We start from the raw sequence: 22,925 nt of genomic DNA, 5'->3' as shown, positions 1-22,925 counted from the left end.
TGAGCAGATTAGTAGAAGGGCTGATAATTACTCTCTGACACTGATTAAGGGTATATACCTGGCTCAAGAGCACAACGGGGACCTAATGTTTTGCTAGAGAACACCAACTCATCTAAGATCTCTGATGAAACTGGTACAAAGAATCAAACTGGTAAAAAAAATACAAAACAATATAAAATAAGGCTGTGCTGCAATCTCTCTGTAGGTTGGTCATTACTTTACACTCAGTGTCAGGCAACTAAAAGGGAATCCCAGAACAAGCTACCTGGATGTAGCGGTGGTTCCACTGGGGTTTCTTGGAAAAGTCTCCTTGCCTCCTTGTCCTTTTCTCTTTGAATTGCATTGTCATACCTTTTTTTATTATTAATTAGAGAAATCGAAGAGTGTTGAAATTAAGGATGGTGTTTTTTTTTCCACAGACATCATTACATCAGTCAAATTGAGGTCAAACAATGTCAGAACAGTTTTATTTATAAAAAAAAAAGTAGCACGTGGTGGTTCATGGCAGTAGAAGAAGCAGCCAATCAAGATTAATTTGCAAGCTTCCTGTATATGCTTGTTGTTATGGCATAAAGGTGGTCTTTTAGACATTGGCAGTAAAAGCCGCCTACTGCCATGGTGACGGCCGCCAAAAGACCGCCACCGTGGCTGCCATCCGTCTGCCAGACTATGAGCACTGCCGGACTTCCGCCACAAGAAGGGCGGAAATCCAGCAGTGATCAGACTGGCGGACGGTGATAAGCTGGCGCTGCTACCACCACGCCAGTTGAATGCCGCCAGCCGTATCATGACTTGTGATACGGCCTGGCGGTGTTCAGCTGGTGGGGCAGTGCTGGTGGTAGCAGCGCTCCTTCCCATTCCCTGCCAGGTGACCTCCCCAGAGCAGGTAAGGTGATCGTCCGATAGGGAAGGGGGGGCGTGTTGTGCGTGTGTGTGTTTATGTCTGTAAGAATGCGTGTATGCCAGTGTGTGTATGAATGCATGTATGAATGCGTTTATACCAGTGTGTATATGAATGCGTTTATGGATGTGTAAGTTAATGGGTGTATGCGTGGTGCGTGTCTGTGTGCGTGTATGGGGTGTGGGGGCTGTGTGGATGAATCGGAGGGGGTGGGAGGTCTTAGTGTCCGTATGGGGGAGGGGGTGGGGTGGCTGAGTTTGGATGGAGGGGATGTGGGGTGTCAGATGAGTGTTGGTGGGGGGGGGGGGAGCCGCCTACTGGTGATAGGGAAGGAATTCCTGTCACTGGTAGGGCCTATCGCCATGATTTTCGTGGTGTTGCTAATTCCACAGAAGACATGGCGGTAGGCTGGCTTAGAATGCCAGGGGTGGTACCCTGTCGGCCGCCGGGCTGGGGATTCACTTCCCCGGCCCGGCGGCTCATACCGCTATGGCGGTATGAATGCTAAAGTGGCGGGTTAGCTTCAGCCAACCCGCCAATCTCATGATGTGGCAGTATGTACCGCTAGCCTATTGGCAGTACCACCGCCACTTTAACCCTGGTGGTCGGAGACCGCCACGGACATAACAAGGACCATAGTTTTTCAGATTCTCTACTGGGAGAAGTTGAAGGATGCAACAATTGGAAAGGGCTCTTGTCTCCTTGAACTGAAGCTTACACGAGTGGCAAACGCTGCCTTCAGAGCAGCACACTCGGGCAGAATGTCCACACTGTGACACCTGTGTTGGAGAGGAATAAAAGTCTGGCTCTGTGCCTGCCTCTTGTCCCTCCTCTTCAGTCCAGTGCAGAGCCAGACTAGAATATATGCCCTTCACAGGCACATGTTTCTGTAAATCCGGTGGCATTGACATAATCTCATGAATTTTATGTCAAGCTCGGTCTGATTGGTGACACTATTGCCAATCGCTAGTGGCCATTTACAGAAACTAGCTTGACGGGACTGACGTTTACCAAGGGCGGAGCATTTGGGCCAGCCTATGTTTGTGAAAGGAGAGCGAGTAGATAGGACTCAAAAAGAGGCGGCAAGGGGGATTGCGAGGAAATTAGGGGAGCAGATGGGGATCTACATGAAGAAACTATGACAACTCCAGGTGGAAAGTAGAGAGGGAAAAATAGGAAAATTAATAAAGGGAAGTGTATGTGTTGGATGCCAAGCATTTAGGATGTTGCACGGATATAAACAGCTTTTTTTTTCCAGGCCCTGCATCCTGAACCATATTACCTCAGGACTGTAACATTAAATCTTAGTCTCCCAGTTAAAGGAAACGAATAGAGGATTGGACACAAGGTGGAAAAATAAATATTTTGTCTTGCGATTTAATTATTGTCGAGTATATTATATTCAGGTTTTCATGTTCTGTTTTCAATGAATTCCGGTGTGCTTATAGGTTTAAAAAATTGTAAAAATCGTGGTTATCTGTGTTTGCTCTTTTTTAACTCTGTTTCCCTTGTTCATTCCTGTTATCAACCCTTCTTTACTGCTCCTCACTCTCTTCCTTGTACCTTTTCCTTGAATTTGCTCATTCACATAATTTTTCGTCATTTCTCGGACCTCCATGTCTATCACTTACCAGGACTCGGGCTATTTCCTGCAGTCCAGCCCTACTCCATGTCAAGGATATGCTTGGACATTGATATAGTTGCATCTCATTAAGATTGTATTGCAGCAGATGAAAAGTTAATGATTGACATTTAACATACCTTCCCGCTGCTCTATTCTTCATACAAATGTCACTGCCGAATGACGATTTTCTGCTTAACAAATAAAATATATTTTGGGTCGCTAAGTGTTAGGCTATTGCAAACCAGTTCACATTGCCCTATTCATAGTCTTGAGATATCAAGAAAGGACTGGGGCGATAAAAGCATTAATACTGTCTGATCTGAGCATATTCTTTCTTTACCTCATCACTGGTGAGAAGCCTGCTAAGGAATTTATAAGCACACTGTTAGGGATAGGGACTATATTGACAGCAAACCGTGCTGCTATACGGAGAAGCAACTGACCTAGTTAAGAAACTTCATGACATGCAGGACGCCCTGGGTCATTTGCTTATGCAGTTCACTTCATGAACAGGGTTTATTTTACACTTTTGAGTCATACCATTGGGATTTTGTTTTTACGGGAAGCGAGCACAGGGGCGGTATTAATCTTTACCAAGCATGTGAGCCTTTTATTCAGCTGAACGCATTGTGGGGACTTATCTGCTGAGCATCTATGAAAAATGCACAGGGCACTTTTCATTTGTATTCTGTGCAGCATGTACTACTCTAGGGGGAAGGAACACTCGCATCTCAATATTTTTCCATTAAACATGGTCCCATGGATTGTACGAGTGATGTTGCCAAATGAGAAGACTTGTTTCGGCATAATACGTTTCTCGCTTTATTCGTATGTGGATGCAATAGGAATGAAAGATGAAACTGATGACCCTGGAGTGTAGCATGTCTATATTCTGCATTGGTACTCAAGCTCGGAATATACCAGCGCACCTCTTTTTGCTCAGTTGTACTGTCTGCAGCATATACTATGATACACAGAGCAGTGGCTGCCCCTTCGTTTTTGAAGTATAACGTCAGCAACTTTTAAACTCTATTGTAGATTTTCTGACTTAATAATTGTAGTACAAGCAAAGCAGTTTCAGTAAAACCAGCCACGGGCCCCTTCTGTGTCGGTGCACAACTGCTGAAGATATTCGTGATCAGGTTTATGATCCTTCTGTTTGAAAAGGTGTCACTCCTATGGGTATGCTTCTCAGAACACCATAATGTAAAACAAGTGAAAGGAGTTTAAGGTGCAACAAACACTTTAAGGGGGTGCATTGATTTTGCATACGTGATCTTCCTTGCCACAGCTGTGATAACCTTTCACCTGTAAATCCTCTAGCAACTACACAGCAACAGGCTGTGTACAGTAATCTGAAGCCACATAAAATGAGCCACTTTCCAAAAATTGCATTGGGAATGGGTCCTGGGGGGACATGGGACCTTGTCGGTGTTCTTTAGGCCATGTTAATTGGCTTACACTGGCCCGAGTGGGTCATAGTGGTAGCATCCATCACAGAAAAGTGCTTCAGGGCGCCAAAGCAGTGAATGTACCGCAAAATCTGAAATATAAATATTCCTTTTGGTGACGTTTTGTTGGTTAAATCTGTTTTGAATTAATTCCATAATCCAAATTAGATTTACCAAACAAACGCACAAGGCTGGAGAGTATTTATTCTCACTTCCTGTCAATTTACATTGCATTTTGTAATTGCAAATTTAAGACTTAATAATTTCAGACAAGACTCCACCAGTTTAGAAGGACAGATCTGAGATTTCTAGTTGTTGAAGTGATCCAACCTGTGCCTAATTGCTTTTCTGTCCTTGTTTGTACCTTTTGAGATCCTTTGCTCCTTCATAACATCCTTGCCCCCTAGAACATGTGAAACTGATAATCAGTGCAAGACGCTTGACTACGGGGACCTGCTGCCGAAGGTGAATGCTCTTCACAGTTCACATTCACAGTTTGAAACGCTCATTAATGGTCTCCTGTTGCATGGTACAGAAATGGTCATGTCTTTATTTTAGTGAAAGAAAAGTGAGGGCATTCTGGAAAGGACGTCTGCACTCCTTCAAAGGTGTGCATACTCCAGTGTAATTGTGTGCTTATTTGCATAAGCTTCTCTACCACGAAGCACTTGAACTCCTTAGTTCAAATTGGTTATTGGTGAGTCTTGGGGTCCCTGACTAATGAGGTAATGCAGCACTGTACCCAGATAATTCACAAATGCCCACAGAAGATAAGTTGGAAGCCAGACACCGCTCTTGAAGGACTTGGTGGAGCTGGCTAGTGCTCCCTATAAGAATAAGAGGTACTTACAGGAATTGTAGGAGAGATGATTGCAGGGAGTGCCTCCTAGGCACTCATGGGAAGTGCAATTCAGCCAAGTGATAAACCCAAGGAAAACTCCTGCTTAAGCATTCCAAAGAGATGAGAATCCCAATGAGAGTAGCATCCCCCTTGGGGCATCATAGAGCAATGTGAATTTCCCCACAGGTACGCTACCCTGGAGCAAGATGGAGTGATAAGGATTTGACTTTAAGAGCACATTGATTGAGTGGTATGGCATCCCTGCTCTCCTTAAAATCTGTTCAACACTTGGTGTTGGCAGGAAGTTGGGAGCATGTATGAAGAAAGCACATTCCAAGGAATCACCTTCAGTTTCAAAGCCTTTACAGTCAAACAAGTTTACAGAGGTAACCCTTGTGAAACTCAGAATCCAGGATTTTCTATCTCTTACAGTTTAACTAACTATGTACACTTGCTAAGTGGAGAACACCTAAACACCTAAACATGAGTAAGGAAGCACTGAAACCCATATGCTGCATAGCAAGTTGTAGGCAAGTGGATTGAATTTAGCCACCATACAAAAAAGGCCCGGGACCCTGGGTCCTCTAGTACATTGTATGGCATGTTTTCATTGGGATAAACACACATTATATTCCACTCTAAAAGTAGGATACACCGCCTAATGTTTTTTGTCTGCTGTGCATATGCTACTTTGGCTATGTGCAAGTTAAAGTTGCCTGACCGTAGGAGAGAAGTGGAAAAGCGGTATGAGAAGGAGTGGAATTTAATGAATGGCGAAAAGGGCAGAGGAGAGAGTGAAAGAAGGAAGACTTGAAGTGGGGGTAAATGAGAGGTGAAAAGGGTCAGAAGACTTGAAGTGGGGGAATTCGAAGAAAACAAGGAATTCAACCTGCTATCGGCTCCATGATTCATATTTTCATTTTCCTCACAGTTTCTACATTTAGCAGGACCTACACTACTACCAGTGCCGTGCAGAGCTTGTTTGGAACACTGGTGATCACTGTGTGAGTGACAGAAAGAGAGCAAAATGGAGGATGTGCCAGAGCTAGACTACCCTATTGGTAAATCATGACAATTCCAAAAATCCTGGTTCTTCAGAAAGGCTAGTGCAAAATGCAGCATGCATCAGCTTTTTCCTTTAAAAAAAAAAAAAAAAAAAAAGTCTGTCTAAGCTGGATAATGTAAATTGTGTTAAGTAGAGTGAAGTGTTGAATCAAGGCTGACTATATCAAACACACAAAAAGTAAAAACAATGCTTGCCATTTGGTTCTAGTGGCGTAGTGAGCATGGTACCCACGTATGGGCTTACCTGTACCACCTAAAGTAGAGCAATTTGTCTAACCACTGGAAATCGCTTGTCGTAGTATCCCAACCCATCGTTCTTTTGCTCACCATGCCACCTCAGTTTGGACCCCGCTATATGCAAATCGTTCTCAACCCTGCTCCTTACGGGAACAGTTCAGCATGAACTGCCAGACCTGGTACTCCCTGAACCGGTACACAAGCAACCCAGGACTGATTTTGCCCTAGTTATGAGCTCCCCAGCCAGGCACAGCTGGCTAAAGTACAAAGTGCCCAATGTCCCAACATATTTCTGTCTGACTATTCCCTGCTGCTTGTGACCTACGATGACATTTGTTGCGAGAGCCTCTGTTCTCTTGGATGTTCAATGCGGAGCCTCTGACTGATATGACGTTCCACTCAGAAGTTAGAGGCCCTAGACGTACCTTTCAGGAAAACTGGGTCCACAAATATGAGAGCGACAGAGTCAGATGAACTGAAAGAGTTGATGAAAGGGGAGTGCCTCTCCAAGATGGTATCAAATGTTACCTGAGCCGAGAACTCACAAACACAGACCATAGAGACTCTGTTACAAGCATGAGAGTGCGATGAACCTTCACTGATGGGGCGCTTGCTAGACTAGACTTGGACTACAAAATAGCTATTCTGTGGGGCACACTACATAAGCAAACACTCCAAAGCAGTTGTCAAAGGCTCCACACTGAGGTGGATAAATCAGGGTGTCTGCTAGCAAAGGCTCCCCACTGAGGGGATAAATCAGGGCATCTGCTAGCAGGGCTACTGAAGAGGGAGGCTCTGTCTCCCCTAATACTCTTCCTGACTGGGACTGATGGGACGAGGGCATGAAACAAGCCTGTACACATACGCTTCTGGCTAATTACTTGCCTCTTGCCTATATGAAGCCACAGTAGGAGGGTGGAAGTCACATAGGGACCTTTCTGGAACAGCTTGGTGTTCTGGTGATATCACAAGAGCATAGATTGGAACTAGAGACAGAGATTACACAGTAGGAAGTACTTTCAGGCATAAGCGGACTGACGAAGAAGAAAGCACCCAGGGGAGATGTGTTTCCATTGAAATTTTATCAAACTTATCCTGACCCCCAGGCGGATAGACTGTTGGAGGTGTATCTGGAGGCTTACCAAGTGGGAGCTCTTCCATTGACCATGAAGGAAGCCATAATATACACCCAAAGCAGATAAGGAGCCTAAGGAACTGGTCTCATACAGGCTCGTCAATGCTGAATGTAGATACAAAGCTGCTCTCCCGGTTGTTGGCTTCCAGACTTTTGCCTTGTGTGGGGGCATTGGTACATTGGGACCAAAATGGCTTCAGCCCTTGTCATAATACCCATGATGAGCACTGCTTCCTCTACTGCTGCTAACTGCCTGAGTTTCTCTGCATTTGGTTGCTTAGATCCATCCTTGTTCTCTGGTGCTAGAAATCCCTCTCTCCAAGTTCTAGCTAGTCAGTTTGCTTCTTTTTGCCTCCTGGCTGTCTTGTCCCCTCACAAACTTTGAGGCTGTTGCTCACCTCACAAACTTTGAGGCTGGTGTTGATGCCCTCCCTATTCTTTGGTGATGAGCATTTTGCCCACCTCATTGTCAACACCACAACCCGTTCCCATTCTTTGGAGTTTATTCACTTCTGTCTCCCTCTGTGCTCCTCGTTGCCCCTTGTCCTTCTGGCCACTTGGGCACCCAATCTTGCTGCCAGGCACTCTGCACCCCTTCAGTTGTTTTGGGTGATTTTCGGCAGCCCACCCTGGTTCCATGCATCTGAGTGCTTTCTGCAGTCCCTGTCTGACACTTGGGTGAGAGTTGCTGGCTCCTAGGAGGATCCCCTTGCTTAGGGTTACTCATCCCTCATTTGCATTTTCCCTCCGCTCACAGGTGATTGTATGCACATCACAGGGAGCCTGCAAAACATTCACTGAAAGCACACCCTAACCACCATACATCCTGCCCCTCCCACATTGTGCATTGAATGCAACCCTCCTGCAACTTTGATATGAGAATGTTCTGTAGTTAGTTGCAGCCTTTCAACAGACAAAAGATTCCCTTAGTTTTCGTTAGCAACCATTGAGTCTACAGAAGAGCTTACCATCAATACGGTCAAAAGTTTACCCAGTGTCATCTGGTGGAATCTGCAAAGCAGCCTAAATGTAGCTAAACGGAAAGATGTGATTCTCTATTTTTTTAATACGTTTTGCTGATTTTATTTTTTCTATTCAAAATCTACCCCAATTGTTGTTGGAATAGCTGCATGTGTAGCTTGAAATAAGTAGGTTTTTGTGGCTATACCTTGTAACACTTGCAATCTTTCTCAAGGCAGTGAGGCTGGCCCTCAAGCATGTGTGGGTGACGTGGCAGCACGCCCTGAAAGGTCAGCCAAATCCTCCACCCAGTACACAGTATACACACGATGGTGAAAAAGTCTGGGTGGATTATACACAATCAGGAGTTGGGGGAATGGGAATGAAACACATTTTTTTGTTGTTCTTAGGTGTGATGGAAACAGGGATTTTAAAAGGATCAAGACAAGAGGATCTGGCAAGAGAATTAGTTTGGGGTGGCTTTCTTTTCAAGAACCTCTCTATGCAATTCTGCAGACATAGCCTTTGTTTGGGATGACTCCCCTCACAGCAGGGAGTTCTCCAGCCTGGAGCAGCAACAGCCGAGGCACAAACAGGTGTGAACTATCTTCACCTGGCTATTACAGCCACAAGACTGTGATCGGGAAAGAGAGAAAAGGCTGGTCTCCCCTAAAGGCCCCTTTTAAGTCTGAAAAACATACTGCAGCCCTATTCACCTGCACCATCTATCAGATGGCAGTGCTAAAGGAAGGACCTAATCACATTTCTATAGGAGCCTTTTCTCCTTTGTCCTCGTTTTACAGTCTAAGCCTTCTCCCTCTTGCAACCTGATAAAGTTCCAACCTTCTGGGGAAACCACTTTCCCCCCAACCTGTGGACAGAAACAGGCCCAGGACATCCAGACTAGAACCCACAGGTCCTAATCACTCTCCTTTGATTATACATATAATAATGCATACACTACAGTCGTCACATACACAAACACACACACAACATACTCTTGAAACGGATTAAATGACAATACAGGGGATACATTTGATTACGTATTGGCAAGACACTGTCAGCCAGTGCCAAGTAACTCACTTTTAATGACTGAAGAAACCTTCTATTTACAGAATAGTGAGGGGAGATCTTTAAATGAGATTTTCTTTTTATGTGCCAACTCCCTTTGTGCAGTCCTTTACCAAGGTTGGGATACTTCACAATGTATCTAAAAGGGCTGTCCTAGGCTTGGGACACAACAGGCTTGGGCTGTTAGTGTTTAAATGATGTGTTCTGTCAGAACCACATATTTAAGATGTCTGCCCTGGATATGGAGCACAATGTATAACGTTGTTTCTTTTTACAGCTTGCCTTCTATTGCTTGCTAACTCAGAAAGCCTTCTCCCACTATACTCCTAAACCCTGCATGGAAAATTGACCTTGATTTACTCCCACCTGATTCCTCTCCTTTCTTTAAGGAGTCCCTTTTCTTATCTTCCATTCTCTGTATACATTTTATTTCTGAGATTAGCTTCCACTCAGTCTCATGCCTGACTGTCTCAATCCTTCTTATTAAAGGTTTTGCAATTCGATGATACCTCATTTAATAAATCACCATGTAGGAAGCTGGCTTTGTATATACGACACCAAAGTAAAGTATAGTGTTGACAGAGTCCAGTGGTTTCCCAGAGGCTTTATAGAGGTCAAAGTAGATAATACTAATGCTCTGTTTTGTGGTATTGTGGGCTAGCAGTTAGGCTTATCAGAGGGTAGGGCTAAGTATTTGTTGTGCACACAGTGTCAAAAAATGAGGCACACACACTCAATGACTAACTCCAGTGTGCGGCTTCCACAGCAACCGCAACACGAAGAGAGCTCTTGCAGCCACAGATGATATCCACAGACTCCTCGACTGAGGCTACACTGCAGCACTCATACTCCTAGACCTCTCAGCAGCCTTCAACACGGTTTCCCACAGCACCTTATGCACCAGACTCCACGACGTAGAAATGTGCCGAAAAGCCTGGCAATGGTTTCACTCCTTCTTCACGGGAAGAACACAGAGTCAGGCTCCCTCCCTTCATATCCAAACCACAGAAGTCAGCTGCAGAGTCCCTCAGGGATCCTCCCTGAGCTCTTCAACATCTATATGGCCCCGCTTGCAGTCATCATCAGAGGCCACGGAATGAACATCGTGTCATACGCCGATGACACACAACTCATCATATCCATCACTGAAGACCCGGACAAAGCCAAGAGCAACTTTCACACTGGAATGAAAGCCGTCACTGCCTGGATGGGGGAGAGCTGCCCCAAGCTCAACTCAGACAAGACCGAGCTCATCAACTTCAGAAACTCAACTTCAGCCTGATATGACTCCTGGTGACTCACATCACTCAACGTCCCACCTACTCCGACTGACCACGCCCGCAACCTGGGAATCATCCTCGACTACTCCCTAACAATGACCTGACAGGTAAATGCCGTCACTTCTTCCTGCTGGCACACCCTCTGCCAAATCTGCCAAATATTCAAATGGATCCCGGACGACTGCCGCAAGATAGTCACCTATGCCCTAGTCACAAGCAAGCTCGACCACTGCAACGCACTCTACACTGGCACTACGACAGAGAACCTCAGGAAACTACAACTCATCCAAAACACCAATGCCAGACTCGTCCTGCACCTCCCCCGCCAGGAACACATCAACACATGAGACTCCTCCATTGGCTCCCGATGGTCGAATCAACTTCAAACTATTAACCCGCACCTATAAGGCCCTTCGTAACATCGGACCGGCCTACCTTAATCATCGCATCTCTTTTAATAACCCCGCCAGACCCCTCCGATTTCCTCCCCCCCCCCCCCAGCAAGCACTAGCCATCATTCCACGCATCCGAAAAACCACAGCAAGAAGAACTTTCACCTACCTTGCAGCCAAGAGCTAGAATAACCTATCCACGCACCTCAGACAAAGCCCATCACTCGCCATCTTCAGGAAGACCCACAAGACATGGCTCTTTGAATTAGGCCCAGACCCACCACCAGCGCCTTAAGACCCTCACAGGTGAGTAGCTGTGCTTCATAAAAACTGATTGAGTCCAATTGTTTGTGTCAAAAAATATACTTTGTTACTTTATTTCTAGAACCAAAAGGATATTTGTTGCAGGTAAGTACAGTTTCAAGAATGTATCTTTTTTAAGTATCATATGCACTTTGTAAATCACAGTTAATATAGGTTTCAGGTAAGCAATACTTTTCTGTAGTAAAAGAAGGTATGTAGTGTAAAAATCATTGAAGGCAATGCAGCCCTAGGGGATGAAAGGTACAAGCACAGTTTACAGGTAAGCACTCAACGTACTGTCCCAGTCTTCAGGGATTAAGGTGTCCACAGGGAAAAATTTAAGAAGACACCAAGGGTGCAATACCAGCAACACAGAACCGGCTGGGTGCAGAGATCAAAGTTGGTGTCGGTGCCTAATGAAACCAATGTAGAGGTGGCCAGTCCTGCGGAATGAGTTTTGTATTTGTAGCAGGAGGCTTGAAGCTGCAGACAGGCCGGTAGGGCTGGGACCAAGTGAGTTGTCGTCTGGAGTCTTCACTGCTGGTGCGGCTCTTCAGTCCTTCTTATTTAGGTCTTCATGAATCTAAAGAGCAAGGTTCAGGGTTGCCACTAAATATTACTTATAGGGGCGTTACAGGGGTCAGAGGGCAGTAGCCAGTGGCTACTGACTCTGAGGGTGGCTACAAGCTTCCTGTGCCTACTCCCTTTGGGGAGGGGTGGGACACATTCCTAACCTTATTGGCTAACATCCTCCAAAACAAGACGGAGGATTCTAAAGAGAGGGGTGCAACTCAGCTCTGGGCACCCCAGGGGTGGTCCCAGCTGGGGTGAACATCCCTTTTCTTGCTTACTAATTTTCCCGCCAGACCAGGCACCTAAAAAAGTAGGCCTTGGTTCGGGGGATTTCTCCATTGATTTGAGTGCCCTGGGACAGCCTAACAAAAGGCAGGAGGCTTTGAGGCTCACCGCCAAGTGTTACTGTTCCCGTTTTGGGGGGGAGAGGTGTGAAGCACCTCCACTCAGAGCGGGCTTTGTCCCTGACTCCCGGGAGCACAAAGGCTCTCACCCGATGAGGTCAGAAGCTTGTCTGTTGGTGGCAGGCTGGCATAAACCGGTCAGCCACACACTAGCTAGTTGGGGGAGTTTCAGGGGACATCTCTAAGATGCCCTCTGTATGCATTTCTCAATAAATCTAACACTGGCATCAGTGTGGGTTAACTGAGCTGAGACGTTTGATACCAAACCTCCCAGCATTCTGTGAAGCCATCGTGGACCTGTGGAGTTTGTAGTGGCAACTCCCAGCCCATGTACAAAATATGGCTTCACTGCACTTACAATGTCTAAGAATGCACTTATACATTGTATGGGCACATTGCTCATGCAGCTGTGCCCTCACCTGGGGTGTGGTGCGCCCTTCCTTAGGGCTGTAAGGCCTGCTAGAGGGGTGAATCATCCATGACACAGGCAGTGTTTTGCAGTCATGGCACCCAGGGAGGGGTGCCATCTCGACATTTTAAAAATTTCTGTACACCAACACACAATCTGCAGTGTGCATGCATATTGTGAGGGGGTTCCTTAGGGTGGCATAATATCTGCTTCAGCCCTTACAGACCCTCTCTGACCACAGGGCCCTTGGTACCACTGGTACCTTTTACAAGGGACTTATCTATGTGCCATAGGTGTGCCAATTGTGGAAACAGTGGTACAGTTTTAGGGAAAGAACACAGGTGCTGGGGCCTGGTTAGCAGGATCCCAGCATACACAGTCAAGTTAGCATCAAATATCAGGTAAAAAGTGTGTGGGGAGTACTGCAACAAGGGGCACGTTTCCTACACAAGCCCTCCCCTCCCCCACCCACAGGCCAGGAGACTCATCCAAACCTGGGAGAGTCTTCCTAGTCTGTCAGGTGAGGAAGAGTAAGGAAACAGGCTGGTTTGTTCCAGGGTTTACTTTGCCCTACATATTCCTGTTCAGGTAATTTTCTCTGGGAAACTGACCTACATCAACAGTGATATGACCCAATCTGAAATGCCTCTTATGTGTGTTTTCAATGTCTTCACCCATTGTTTTTATCTTGGTGCCAAAAGCATCCACCTCTGCTAATTCTATCCTAGCCAGGGCTATCCCTAGTTTACCCAAAGAGGTTAGACACAGCTTGAGTAACCCCACTGTAAGAAAGTGCCATCTTTCTGGCATAGTTACCCCCACTTTTTGCCTGATGTCAGTGTGTTTGGACTGTGGCTCACTGGGATCCCTCTAACCAGGAACCCAGTGACCGTTCTCTCTCCCTTAAATGTAGTTGCTGGTAACCTTTTATATCCACAATTGGCTTACTGGTGCATCCATGTAAGTCACTAGTATATGGTACCTAGGTGCCCAGGGCATTGGTACACCAGGTGTCCCCCATGGGCTGCAGCATGTATTGTGCCACCCATGGGATCCCATGCAAACTGTGTCTGCAGGCCTGCCATTGTAGCCTGTGTGAAATGGTGCATGCATCTTTTCACCACCAAACCTGACCACTGCACTTAGACATTGTAAGTCACCAATCAGGTAGATCCTTCAGCCCAAGGGCAGGGTTCATGTCTCTAGGTGCGAGGGTACCTCTGCATGAGCAGGGTGCCCCTACAGGCCCCAAGCTAATTCCTGGACTCTGTAAGTGTGAGGAAGCTATCTTAAGGTATGTAGTGAACAATGGTCAACACGAGTGGCCACGGAGCCCTTTGTACCACTGTGCACTGGTACCTTTTACAAGGGCCTTAGCTGGGTGCCAGAGGTGCGCCAATTGTGGAAGCAATGGAACAGTTTAGGTAAAGAACACAGATGCTGATTTGCATATGGCTGGATCCAAACTGGGGTGGTGTGCAAAAAACAAAAAGATGGATTGAACCCAGATCTCTGTGACTGACAGTGAATGTTTGCATTGTCCAGCATTCTGCCCATCCTCTGTTCTTTTTGCTTTTGTCACCCTAAGTGGGAAGAGTATGCCCAGACGTGTGTCCCATGCTCACTGCACCACTGGATTCAAGCTAAAGTGGCTGATGAGGGGTGATACCCTGAAACCGGTCCCAGGTTGCTTGTTTTCATTCCAGGGAGGACTTGGCTTGGCAGTTCAGGCTGGACTGTTCCCTTGGGGAGTAGGGTCAAGACTGATTTGCGTATGGCTGGATCCAAACTGGGGTGGCGTGGTGGACAGAAAAAGATGGATTAAACCCAGATCTGTGACTGTGTGCATTGTTCGGCATTCTGTCCATTATCTTTTCTTTAGCCTGTGAATTAGGCATAACCAATATTGATTTGGCTATTCTCAGCATTTCTTTACTAGATAATTAGGTCTTGTGACATTCTCCTTTGTCTTTTAGCTGTCATTTATTTCACTCTCAGCTTTCTGGTTATTTTTCTGTCCTTAAAGTTATTTTTCAATTGAAATTGCAGCCCTCCCTCTTCTGTTTTATTTTTGGTTTTTTTTCCTTCCAATTTTCCTTTATTTTTTTGTAGCAGCAAGATGATGCAGAGTGCCACAGAGTGAATTGCTTCTGTTTTTGTGGTCCTGCATGTGGTATATTTTTTATCTTTCATAAAAAGGCCACTGACCATGTTGGGTGTGTGTGGGGGGGAGGGGGGGAGATTAAACTGCCAAAATAGCCACTGGTGCATCCCCACTCGTATTCATGGGTGTCCCTGTTTTGCAGCCATCTTGTAATGGCTTTTCTGTACTTGAAAAACCATTCCAAGATGGCTATCCATTCATCACACAGCTATTTTGGAATTATTGTTTTTCTGCTGCTGCTAAAGCTACAAATCATTGGCAAAGACAAGAGCCTGGTCTTTTAAAGACAAAACTCATTGGTGTTGCCAAAACCTGTTTAATTTCACAATGTTCACCAGGAACAACCTAGCTAAAGTGTTTTGAAGTGCAACTTAAAAGCTGACTGTCCATTAATTTCTTTAAAGGTATTGCAAGCGTTAACCTTCCTACTGTTCTTCTCCTTTTCCTGCATATAACTTCAACTGATGTTGTGTGGTTGCCTGTAATCCGCATCTCCTATTTTTGACGCCATTGAAAGATCGCCAGATAATAGGTTACACCTGCCAGGGGGATTTTATGAATAGAATTATAATTTTGGTTAATATTCAGGCCTGTTTTTGAGTATTCAGTTTTAATAATGCCTTCCTATCAAACACCACGAACATTGTCTTACTTAGGCATTACACTGTAAAACTCTTATCAGACAATAATACACTTGCTCTGACATCACATACTTGTGGCTATATTTCAATATAGCCTCATGGGGTCATTACCAGCAGCAGTGGTTGTCACATTGAACCCCACAGAAAAAAAATAGAAAATGATGGGTGGAATGCTTAAATTCATTCCAACCTTTGGCACTTCGAGCCATATCCCAGGCATTCACTTTTTTCTGCCAGAATACCAGTGCAGGCAGGTTACACAGCAGCTATGCGGCTTTTCTGCTTATTTCGTAACAAATTACAGTTTTATGTACAGCACATCTGTGATTTTTAATTTGTTCCAGTGTTGATCCTGATCACTTGGGTATATGTTAGCAATGTCTTGCAGTGATGAGTTTCTGATTCTTCTTCATTACTGCACTCTTCCCCTTTACTAGTCAAACTCCAATTTACCTTTATCTCACTCGCTTGAAGTCTACCAAAATCTCATCCAGATTCACTGTTTGGAGTCCAAAGGGATACCCTGAGGCTGCACCTACCTTTCTTTTTAAACTGATGCAGACGACGAATGTTTGAGTAGAATACAACCTGCACAATCCTACCGATTGCTTTGTGTAACTCAATTTAAATGTCTTTTGAAAGGTTGTATGCAGACATGATTTTGGAACTTTAGCATGTCTGCACATAGTTTTGGTCATGATGCCAGATGACTTTCAGGAAAGATTCATAAGGTGCTACTTTATAAAAACAAAATCCAGATATCAGTTATTACAAGGTAAGTGGTTTCGTTGTGAACACGTTTTGCACTTATTATTTCCTTAACTGTGGGAAAATAACCAGTGGGGTTCAGATTTCCTATATAGACTTCCACAAAAAAAATCTGAAAATTCTTATTACTTGGAGTAAAGAGGCAACTGTTTTATTTAATCCGTCCAGCACCTAGAGCGGATCGGTTGGTTTGAGATGTACTAAAACTATAAATGTATTTAGTCCTCCTCGCGCCAATATTGACAATGTCACTGTTGTAAATGTCAATTAAGCACTTATTTAAAAAATTGTAAGACCAAAGCAGCAAGTAGATTTTTCAGAACAGCCCATGCAATTTAATCCATGCAGTTCAGATTGTAAAGATGTAGAGAACATTGCAGTTTTTGAGGAATGTTTCATAAGTGTTAAGTCAAGTTCTATTTCCATTGCGATGAGAGGTTGTGTACAGTTTTCAGTACCATTAAACAATAATTTTACACATTTTTTCTGCATTCCGTTTCACTGTCATTTAGCCAGTAAACGTCCCCATGTGTTTAGCCAGATGTGTACCTGGTCCCATTGTAGAGTATGAATACGAATATCTAATTGTTTTAACTATTATTGTGTTTTGTCAAATGGCGCTTGAATATCACTCAGTATATTTAATATTTTTCTTGAAGGAACTGGCACAGGAGAGACAAGAAAATATGAAATTAGTGAAGATCTTGCAAGACAAAGAAGAAATAATAGAGAAAATGAAGGAAGAAATTGACCTGTTGAACAGAGTGAGTAATTTGTTAGCATTTCGAAGTGTTTCATTTCTTCATATAAAGCCTGGAAAATGGCACTTTTTGCATTTCTTTTAAAGACATAGACGTGCTGACACTGGGAATAATGTCCATTTTCCCATAGCCCATGTAATCAACATTTCTGTTGCAGACAGCACAAAGCCTTTTGAACTCTCTTCGCCCAAAGCAGAGTTCTGTCACCTAACACTGCTGTTGGTGATTACTTTAAAAGAAATACAAATTAACTCTGTACATTTGCCTTTGTTAACAGAAAATAGTCCACGTTATAGGCTTTTCCGTTCCACATTAAACAGCTGATCAGACGGAAGTCTTTAATCATGTTTTTACCTATCTATTGTCTTATCAACAAAAAAAGATGCAATAGCAACTTCTTTTTAACCATTTACCTTTGTGTAGGATTACTAGCAACATGTAAACTACTATTAAGGTTGTTTACTCTGGTCCTTTGTTTGTGAGAACGGTGATTCTGTGCCCTACTGTTTCCCAGTATGATTGTAATGCTGGACACTGTCTGGAAATGTCAATGTCATTTTCCCTGTCTGCTTACAAGTAGAACCTACCGCAACTGTTAGTTCTTATTTTTGCCACCCTCTTTAGTGTCCAATATAGCTATTGGATGGTACAAAAAAAAAAAAATGAATCCATTTGAATGGTTCAGCTTTCACAGTACTATAAAAAAGGTCTGTAGATATTTGCCAGTTTTTTTTTTTTTTTTTAAAAACTCCTGTGTCTTGAAGCATTAGACCCAAACCTTCTCTGGCTTTTGCATATCAAATATGCCCCAGAGCAAATTAAGTCACTTAGTTCTCTCTTCGCTTTTATGACTTTGAAGACTGATTGCGGTCTTCAGTCTGATGAAAATTTCTACTGTCAGATACTTTGACTTTTGGATATCTCCACGTACCATAGTGGATCCAGGACTATGCATAGCAAATGCTCCTGTGCGCCAGCATGTGGTGTCACTGGATGGAACCTTGCTCTGTTACTGTGAAGTGACCGTGCCGAGCTGCCCAATGGTGCCACTCCAATATACACAAACATCAGTTGAATTCTTTCCATAGACTTTCACGCAGATTTAGCACTTCACTCCAACTTTTTACATTTTTCACTGATATCAAAATAGCATTTTCAGCAAAAAAAATAAAGGTCTTAAATGGACCTGCCACTGCAGGAATCAGTTGTCAGTCACAGATGCTCACAATTCCTGCGTGTGGTGTCTGGGGACTCTGCTCAACTTGCACTCGTGTAACAGATGAGTCCAAGCTATTTGTTGCTGAACACAAGAAGTGAATAAAGTCGTACTCCAAACAGATGTGCTCCTGCTCTTGCTTGAGCTCCCTTTCTCCCTCCTGGTACTTCATAGACAAAGTTGAAGGACAAATTTCACCACAAACAAAAAGTCCAAAAGAAGTTCAAATGGGACTCGTCTCCATCACACAACTTCTGCTCTAGGAAGAAGTGACACACTGGGCACTCTCCGAACCCAATTTTACTGTCATGGTCTGAGTTGGAGCTTATTCTGAGACTTGTCCCAGTGTGCCTGACTTCGTAGGCTGTCATAGACTCCACAGCAGATATAGGCCTTTAGAGGGACCATGCTGTGACTTTTCAAGGCAATGCCAGATTCCTCTGGAGAACCTTCTGGGCCCAGAAAGCTCTAAGTCAAACTTCGTCCAGCTGTTCAAATCTCGGTTCAAACTGTCCGTCATTGGGCCTCTGCCTTGACTCCCTGTTGGCACCATCCCAAACCTCCACTCCTAAGCTGGATGCCTCATCAGCTCTGATCACTCCTACATCCAGCAGTGCCCACACCAGATTTGACTCTTGCATGTTTTCCATCCAGAGCTGATATCAGCTCGCTCCAAGCATACGTCTCGCTAAGACACTACTGAGGTGCATTCCCCAACTTTGAATGAACCACAGCCTCTCCCTCAATACCAGTATTTTCGTGGGCTGGAAGCCTTGTTAGGTCAGATATGGAAGCTATTCAAGGGCTCCTAAATGTACTACCTATCGAGGAGCACTCTGAGAGGTGAACAGTTTTCTCCCCCTGTATTAAACTGAACCTGGACTATATTTAGATATGCAGACTGCTGGTGCCTAGGTGCTTCCCCAGAGACAGAGTTGTACCCTCACAGGGTCCCCCACAGACAAGAGTGTCTCCTTCACTGTATTAGTCTGTAGAGAAGCAGAAGTGTTGGACATGTAGCTACCTATTGTGAGACGCAAGGCAAACCTGCTGACAAATCTTGCAACCTAGCCCTTCTATGTCCGAGCCCTTGCTCCCTTTTAGCAAGATCCTGGTGGTAACTTTAATGGTGACATGCAAATGTTGCCTATTCAAACCTTTATAGTAGGGCCTCCAAATATCCTTTCTGATACCATGGGGCCTTGGTTGGATTCATTCTTGATCTGTCCTTCCACCGAAAACAGTCCAATAAGATGTTAGTCTGCAGGCAGCTTTCCAATGAGCAAAACCACAATCTGGTGGCCATCTGTCTGTGTTGCAAGCAATTCTACTTTTTTGCACCAGTCCTGAAAGAAAGACACGTAAATGTGTTTGACTTTTCTTCTGTCTACGTTGTAGGCTTGACATGGGTGTTTACGACAATGGTGACTACATTAACATGATGAAAATGGTTACTTCTGCCTTTTTTGTTATGTTGTACATGTTTTTGTGGCATTCTGCTAATAATTATGTACTTTTTTTATGATTATGGTTTATGACCTTAAATTCTTTATTCATTTAAGTTTTAATCTGTTTTAATAGTTGATCCTTGCACTCTGTACCATTTCTATAATTGCAAGCTTGGAGCTTAACCTAGTGTTTTGCCAGGACGCATAAGCCACTGATGCTTGGTTGGCTGGGTGTAAAGCATTCCTGTACACCTTTCAAAACCTTACACAAAAAGGAGCATTTCATACTCTTTTTGAGTGCTGAAATGCCTAAAATATCCTGGTCATTTTTTACTTTAGGGTGGTGCCATAATGGCTAACATTGTTTTCATCTTCAAGCACGTCTTTTCCTTAAAATAGTTCTAAATTACTTAAATGCTAATCTTTTTTTCCAAAGTATCTGTGCGTTTACATTTTTTTTTTTTTTTTTTTTTTTAAGGACTTGGATGACATAGAAGATGAAAACGAACAACTTAAACAGGAAAATAAAACCCTTTTGAAAGTTGTTGGGCAGCTGACAAGATAGAAGATTGAAAGCCCCTGTGGGGAAACTTACAGCTGAAACACTACTGATTGATCTTGGGTTGAGGCAAAAAAATAATACTTCAGAGTCGTCAGAAGGCTGTGTAGCAATAATTTCCTTTGTATATTTATTACCAAGCACCAGAGTGGACATTGACTTTCGGAGTGCTTCATTTTGACTATAAACGAAATAGCGTCAACCACTACGGATTTGTTTCCTCTCATTTACTTTATATTTGCCTTATTCAAAAATCGATTCTCTGGTTTTGGATCTCATTAAACCTAAACATCCACATGATCAGCTTGAAACAGCATTTCCACAGACTGGAATGGAAAGATTTCCCCCAAAATGTGCTGATCACACTTTTTGATCTCTTTTGTAAATTTCATTTTAGGTCTGTTTACCTAAGAAAAGGCTGACTCCCTTTGTTGTGTTGAATGTTCTCTGTTAGGCACTTACCTGCCTTCTCCTAGGAAGACAGTGACCCTGTGGCACACATACATGCTCCTACATGAGTAAACTTTGGATGTAACTTGGCATCCTAAGGTATAATAAGAGGTTTTGAAGTACCATTTGCATCTGAAAACCTAATTTGCAGAATAAATGGACCCAATGCAACCAGCACACAGAAAAACTTGTGGTTAAGAATGGAGACCAAAAATAGAATGCAGACTACTAAGTGTATAGTCCTTGTAGTGCACTGTGTAATGGTTTCATGAACTTATATATATATATATATATATATATATATATATATATATATATATATATATATATATATATTAAGATTTTCGGACCTTTTTATTGGTTTAAATATTATACCTTTATCCCATTGGCAAATATGTAATTTCTTCCTACTTGAGTCAATGTTGCTGGTTTAAGAGTTACACCGGAGTTTTCTTCCACATGTGAGTGTGTATATTACGTAAACAAGAATGTTTATTGCTTATACATTACAGAAATTTAAGCAATAGGATTAAGCTTTGTTTACATGAATTCGCTCTTTGTTCTTTTGGGGCTATAAAATGTTCAAATGCCTGTTGAAGCACATTTCTTCCAGTAGAAAATTGCAAGTTTTTGAAGCTAAACCAATTACAATGATAGCACAACAAATACTTTTATGGTGTTTTAAATTGACATTATTTCAGATACATTTTCTACAACTTAGAATAGTCTTTTTTCTGTGCAGTTTTGGTCCAGAGAAAACTATAAACAGTGTACATATTCTGACGTTTACGAACATTTACTATGCTTTAGATAAGATGCACAATTTGTACAAGAAAACAAAGCCTTTGATTTGCTAATCGTGAAAATGCAAATAGACTTTCCTAAAGTTGATTTTCTGTATTGAGAAATTAATAAAGCCTGGTGCTTTAATATTTTGCAGAAACTAAACATGTGTTGGTATCTAAATTATTTGTGAGTAAACCAATTGAGACCTACATTTACTAAGGGTACAATCAGCTAGGTGTGTATATTCTTTAATATTGTGATTTATGTTCTGATAACTAGGATTGCACTATGGATAAATTGGCTGCACTTTTCTGCCTCTCCTACTTTTTCCATTTTTGGTTTGCAAGTTTCAGTAGACGTCCCTCACTCTTATCTTAGTGTCCCAGCCAGGGCCAGGCACCCCTGGTTCGCCAGTCTCCAAGAACTGTCCCTGGTACCTCAAAAGAAGCTGCCCAATCAGCTGGATCTTCTCTCACAGACTCAAGGCACTCTGTCGTCCCAACCCCAAACAATTCAATCTTGCGATTTGGCTCCTAAAGTCCTACAGTTTGGTTATCTCATTCTACCTTCAGAATGTATGGCTGTCCTTAAGGAGTCCCACAGGGCCACAACCAGAGTCAGCAACACCGCTAAATGGAAAAGGTTCACACACTACTGTCTTCTTAGAAATATTGCCCCTCTTCACGTAGCGGTCCAGGATATCGTCTGTTATCTGCTTCACTTGCAGAAGTCATGCATTGCGTACACTTCAATTAGGCTTCATTTGGCAGCTGTCGCCACTTACCTTCAAAATAGAGAACACTTCCCTTTTCAGGGTTCCTGCTATTAAGGCATTTATGGAGGGACTCAAATGAAATGGGTTATCCCACCCAGGGTGTCACTGCTCCCGTTGTGGAGCCTCAATATTGTTCTAACAAGGTTTATTGGCTCTCCTTTTGACCTACACCACTCATGCACCCTGCAGTTCCTTTCCTGGAAGGTAGCATTCCTAGTAACTATCATTTCCCTAAGACCTGTCAGTGAGCTTCAAGCCCTTACCCTGTAAGAAACCTTTTTAGGTTCTCCACAATAAGGGAGCCTCTAGTTTCCACATTAATCAAACTACAGAACTCCCAGTGTTCTTCCAGAATCAGTAGCAGAACAAGCTTTTCATACATTAGATGTCAGAAGAGCACTAAGGTATTACATTTATAGGAATAAGCCATTCTAAAAGATTCAACAGCTTTATTTCTTTCTCCAAACCACACAAAGGCAGTGCGCTGTCCAAGGCAAGTATGGCATACGGGCTAGTCCAATGTATTCAGACCGGTTTGCCAGAGCCAAAATACCTTGCCTGTACCTCCCAGACCACTCTGAACCCATGGAAAAGGAACTCCTTCGTTTTCCTGGGTAATATTCCTATAGTTGACACCTTTAAAGCAGCAACTTGGTCTGCCCGCCAGGCTGTGTTAGATACACTTTTTAGTCTTCTTCAACATCCTGAGGT

General features: G+C 43.5%; 1 protein-coding gene across 2 annotated transcripts in view; it reads left to right on the top strand.

Annotated features, from left to right (window-relative positions):
- The window catches only part of PAWR (pro-apoptotic WT1 regulator), a 209,559-nt gene extending 187,958 nt beyond the window's left edge, over window positions 1-21,601 (top strand). For both annotated transcript variants that reach the window (XM_069228776.1, XM_069228777.1), the window contains exons 6-7: window positions 16,879-16,983; window positions 20,123-21,601. In XM_069228776.1, coding sequence (XP_069084877.1) covers window positions 16,879-16,983; window positions 20,123-20,209 — 192 coding nt within the window. In that variant the 3' untranslated portion in view covers window positions 20,210-21,601. The remainder of the gene's footprint in view (window positions 1-16,878; window positions 16,984-20,122) is intronic.
- The last annotated feature ends 1,324 nt before the right edge of the window (window positions 21,602-22,925 follow it).

This window comes from Pleurodeles waltl, chromosome 4_1 (assembly GCF_031143425.1).
Source record: "Pleurodeles waltl isolate 20211129_DDA chromosome 4_1, aPleWal1.hap1.20221129, whole genome shotgun sequence".
Lineage (NCBI taxonomy): Eukaryota > Metazoa > Chordata > Amphibia > Caudata > Salamandridae > Pleurodeles > Pleurodeles waltl.
Note: the sequence above shows the minus strand (reverse complement) of the source record. Positions and strands in the feature narration are given on the sequence as shown.